The sequence below is a fragment of the Macrotis lagotis genome, chromosome 1, assembly GCF_037893015.1.
Source record: "Macrotis lagotis isolate mMagLag1 chromosome 1, bilby.v1.9.chrom.fasta, whole genome shotgun sequence".
Lineage (NCBI taxonomy): Eukaryota > Metazoa > Chordata > Mammalia > Peramelemorphia > Peramelidae > Macrotis > Macrotis lagotis.
In genome coordinates this window covers 839426434-839431111 of record NC_133658.1, presented here as the reverse complement: position 1 = coordinate 839431111, position 4678 = coordinate 839426434, and the positions used below count along the sequence as shown (strand labels likewise).

Genomic DNA, 4678 nt, shown 5'->3' with positions numbered 1-4678 from the left:
TTGAAGTCTGCAAAATATTTGACATATGTTATCTCCATTGACTCTCACAACAACCCTATGAAGTACAAACTATTATTATTCCTAATTTAAAGATAAGGGTGAAAGAGGTTAAATTACTTATCCATGGATACACAGTTGAGACACATCTGAGAAAGACTTCACACACACACACACACACACACACACACACCTCCACACAAATCTTTCTGATTTGAAATTCAGGTCTATCCACTAAGAAAGCTTGCTTCCTCTAAGGTAGAAAAAGAATGAGCTGGAAACTTGGATAGATATAGGTGAGGTCCATGAACAACCCGCCCTTTACTGGGGTTGAATTCTTACTGTGAAATTCCTCATTGACAATTGAAGGCAAAACTGTTCAAAGCTAATATAACTAACAATGTGTCTCATAATAAGGATTGGTATGCAAGTGAAACACAAATTCAGAGTATAGGGCATGAGAAATGAGATGTTGTCCTCTTACTAGACTCAGCCCATGTAACAATGACTATTTTCTGTCTTGGGATATCAACTCATTGGGAATGTAGAGAATTTGATGAGATCTGGGAGAATATTGCTGATTAGAAGGGAAAGCTTTGTAATCCTTATAAAGATCCATGAGAAGTTGTGTCTATAGTAGCTAGAGAGCTAGCCTGAATCCAGAAAAAGACCTGATTTATAGTCCTATTACTGAGACATACTTTCAAATTGTGCTGAAAAGCTTGTCAGGTTTAGGGAGAAAGACCACAGATTTAGGGATAATAGATAGAATTTGCTGTATTATTGTCTTTTATCATAAAGAACTCTTCCAAAGAAAAATTTACATTTCTTCTTAAACACTCTTCCATTTCTTTTGGATATTCCCTTGAATGATTGTGAACTTGTCTGCAGGACACATTATACATTGTACTTCTTCAGAAACTTTATCTTCAATTCCCCAAGATTATCACATGGGACCACTTTCATTATAGGGATTCAATGAATAGTTTCTGTCTTTCTCTTTTCTTCCAGGATTTGGAATTTTTAGCTTGGAATTTTGCCTCCTCTGCTCAATATGCTACATTTTATTAACTCTACATCTTCCCTCACCTTCCTTCTAACTGGTGTTCCTGGACTTGAAGCTTTCCACAGTTGGATCTCCATTCCCTTCTGTTGTCTTTATGTAACTGCCCTTTCAGGGAATAGCATGATCCTCTTTGTCATCATCACTGAACCAAACCTCCATGAACCCATGTACTATTTCCTCTCCATGTTGTCCACCACAGACCTGGGTTTGTCTATCTCTACCCTGGTCACCATGTTAGGTATATTCTGGTTCAATGCCAGAGAGATCAGTTTTAATGCCTGCCTGGTGCAGATGTTCTTCATTCAACTCTTCACTGTTATGGAGTCCTCAGTTCTCTTGGCTATGGCCTTTGATCGCTTTGTGGCCATCTCTAACCCATTGAGATATGCCACTATTTTAACAGAATCCAGAATTGTTCAAATTGGAGTGGCAATTGTTACAAGGGGGACAGTAATACTCACACCAATGGTTGTTCTTCTTAAACGCCTGTCCTATTGCCGCAGTCACGTCCTCCAACACTCCTATTGCTTCCACCCTGATGTGATGAAGCTGTCATGTACAGACACCAAAATCAACAGTGCAGTAGGATTAAATGCCTTGATCAGCACTGCTGGGGTGGATTCTATCTTTATTCTTCTCTCCTATGTCTTGATCATTAAGACTGTCCTCAGCATTGCCTCTCCAGAGGAGCGTCACAAGGCTTTCAGCACATGTATCTCACACATTGGAGCTGTAGCTATCTTTTATATCCCTCTCATCAGCTTGTCCTTTGTCCACCGATTTGGAAAGAAAGCTCCTCTTTATGTGCACACACTCATTGGCAATGCTTACTTGCTCATACCTCCAGTGATGAATCCAATCATCTATAGTGTGAAAACCAAGCAAATCCGTAGAGCAGTGCTCAAAGTCCTACTTCCAAAAAGGTCTTGGATCTGACTGAAGTTTCAAATCCTTCATTTCTATTCATGTGAAAGATTCAAATATGCTGAGTATCTGATCAATTAAGATGAACTTTTCTCATTAAGGTGGGGGGGCACTAGAATTCAACTCACCTCCTCAGTGAAACATAAACATCATTTCAAAGTGGGGGAATGAAAAAAAATTAGCTTCATCAGGTGACTTACTTTCACCCCATAAAAGACAATGTGACATTACTAAAGTTATCAATTTCTTAGTCAATCCCTGACATATAGGACAGGGTGTATGCTTTGTTAAAATTATATTGCCTATATTTTTTTCTTTCCTATTTTCAGTCTTAACAATTCTCCTTCAGATTAGGTATTTTCCACGAATGCCACTTAGTAAAAGTCACACCTGACACTCTATTGAAATGCTTTCAAATTTCGATTGGCAAATATCTCCTGAAAATCTATTGTGTTCAAGGTCTGATTATTGTGAGAAAATGTGATGTGGCTTCTGAAATCAAGGATCTAAGATACATAATTAGTTGAAATGGAGAATATAGGATCTGAAATTAGAAGACTAGGGTTTGAATGTTGGCTGTCATTTAGTATTTATGTGACCTTGAGCAAATCACTAAATTGTATAGCCTCAGTTTTCACATCTATATAATGAGAGGGATAGATTATATGAGCTCTATAATCCCTTCCAGCATTAAACTTGTGAACTCTGAACTGTAAATCCATAAATTTCATATTATATTCTGTTCAAAGTCAAGTATCTGGACTTAGAATGGTTGGTTGTTTTCTTCTTTTTCATTTTTTAAACACTTCCTATATTTCTAGTCTATAGAGTCAAATCTATTAGTCAAATACCATATATTCTGACAATCTGACTGTGCTCAGGTTATCCAACTTTTCAGCTCTGCATTCATTTATTAATGATAGCTCACAGTTAAATAGCACCTTGAACCGCAGAGAATTTTACTCATAAACATCCTAAGAGGTATGTAGCATAAATATTATCCTTATTCTGTGAATAAAGAAACTGAGCTTAAATGATTTTCCGATAACTACATAGATTTCAATCCAAATCTCTTGATTCCACATCTATGATTGTATTCACTATATCTCACATTCCTTGATGAGGTCACACAGTTGGTAAATATTAGAGTTTAATTAACATTTATTAATTAGAAATTTATTAGTTATAAATGGTTGAGAGATAAGAGTAGCTAGTTCTCCATGGAAGAAATTCAAGTAGACATATAAGAGAATGGTCTAAAATATTAGTACCAGGAGAAATAAATGTGAAAATATTTCTGAAATACTGCCTTATACATATTGTCCAAAATCACACAAAAAAAATGGAAATTACAATCATAGGAAAAGCTATAGGAAGATAGGCCCAGTCATGGACTATTGTGTAGAACTAGAATATTTTCTTCCATATATTTAGTAAAGTAATTTGGAAAAATAATAACTTTTGAAAGGGATAATTTCAGACAAACTTAGGGAGATGTGTTTGATTTGGAGCAGAGAAAGATGAAAAGAACCAGAAGGAAAAACTCATACCCTAACAACATTGCAAGGAGAAATAGTTTTGAAAAACTTTGAACTGTAAGTAATGCAATGACTAACCACAATTCTACAGGATTCCTATTGAATAATTCTAACTTCTTCCAGGTAGAAAGATGAATGAGTTAAATGCAAAATAGCACTTTTCTTGTTTTTTTGGTTTTTGCAAGACAATGGGGTTAAAGGACTTGCCCAAGGTCGCAGTTAGGTAATTATTAAGTGTCTGATATTAGATTTGAACTCAGGTCCTCCTAACTCCAGAGCCAGTGTTCTATCTACTGTACCACCTAGATTCCCCCATTAGTTTTTAATATAGTAAATTTGTTTATTTGATTTTCAAGGCTAGTTCTAATTATTTATCTATTTGTAGATATTTATGAATAGATTAGATTTTTATCACTATCCTTGTACTTAAATTAAAAAAACATATTAATATTTTTAATTAGAAGATTTGTTAGGAAGTGGGGAGCTAATGATAGTTCTACTTTTAAGAAAAGAAAAAGAGAGAGTCTTTGATCATTTCCAAGTTAACAAAAAGAAGTTATACAAAACAGGACAATTCTGAAAGTGACATGTAGAAGATTTTCCTATCTATATGTCAATATTTTATATGTATAAACTCACCATTCATAAATGCATAGAGACAAAAATTTTGTGTACAATTATATACACATATTTGTAATCAAGTTATTTATATATATAATAGAAATCTGTAATATGATATATAATTCCTCTTTTTATGTTCTACTTTCTATATGGAAATAATCTCTCTTCTTAGAGGCAATTTGTGGAGTGGTGGCTAGAGTCATTGAACTTGAAATCAGAAAAATAGTTAAAATCCAGACTCAGTTACTCATTTCTTTTGCAATGCTGCACAATTCCTATAATCTCTGGTGCCTTAGTATTCTCAATTGTAAAATGGGTATAAGAATAGGACCTAATCTTGCAGGGTTGTTGTGAGGGATCAAGTGAGATAATGCTGTTTTTGATTTTTTTTTTGGTGTTTGGCAATGATGTTAAATGACTTGACCAAGGTCACACAGCTTGCTGTTTGAAGTGCCTGAGATAGAATTTGAACTCAGGTACTCCTGATAGCAAGTTCAGTGTCCTGTCCACTGCACCACCTAGCTATCCATGA

The 4678-nt window shown here is 35.0% G+C and overlaps 1 protein-coding gene across 1 annotated transcript; it reads left to right on the top strand.

Annotated features, from left to right (window-relative positions):
- The first annotated feature begins 1051 nt into the window (after positions 1 to 1051).
- Positions 1052 to 1999, top strand: LOC141489159 (olfactory receptor OR51C1-like). The gene has a single exon (XM_074189918.1). It carries the CDS (start codon positions 1052 to 1054, stop codon positions 1997 to 1999), a length of 948 nt encoding a protein of 315 aa, XP_074046019.1.
- The last annotated feature ends 2679 nt before the right edge of the window (positions 2000 to 4678 follow it).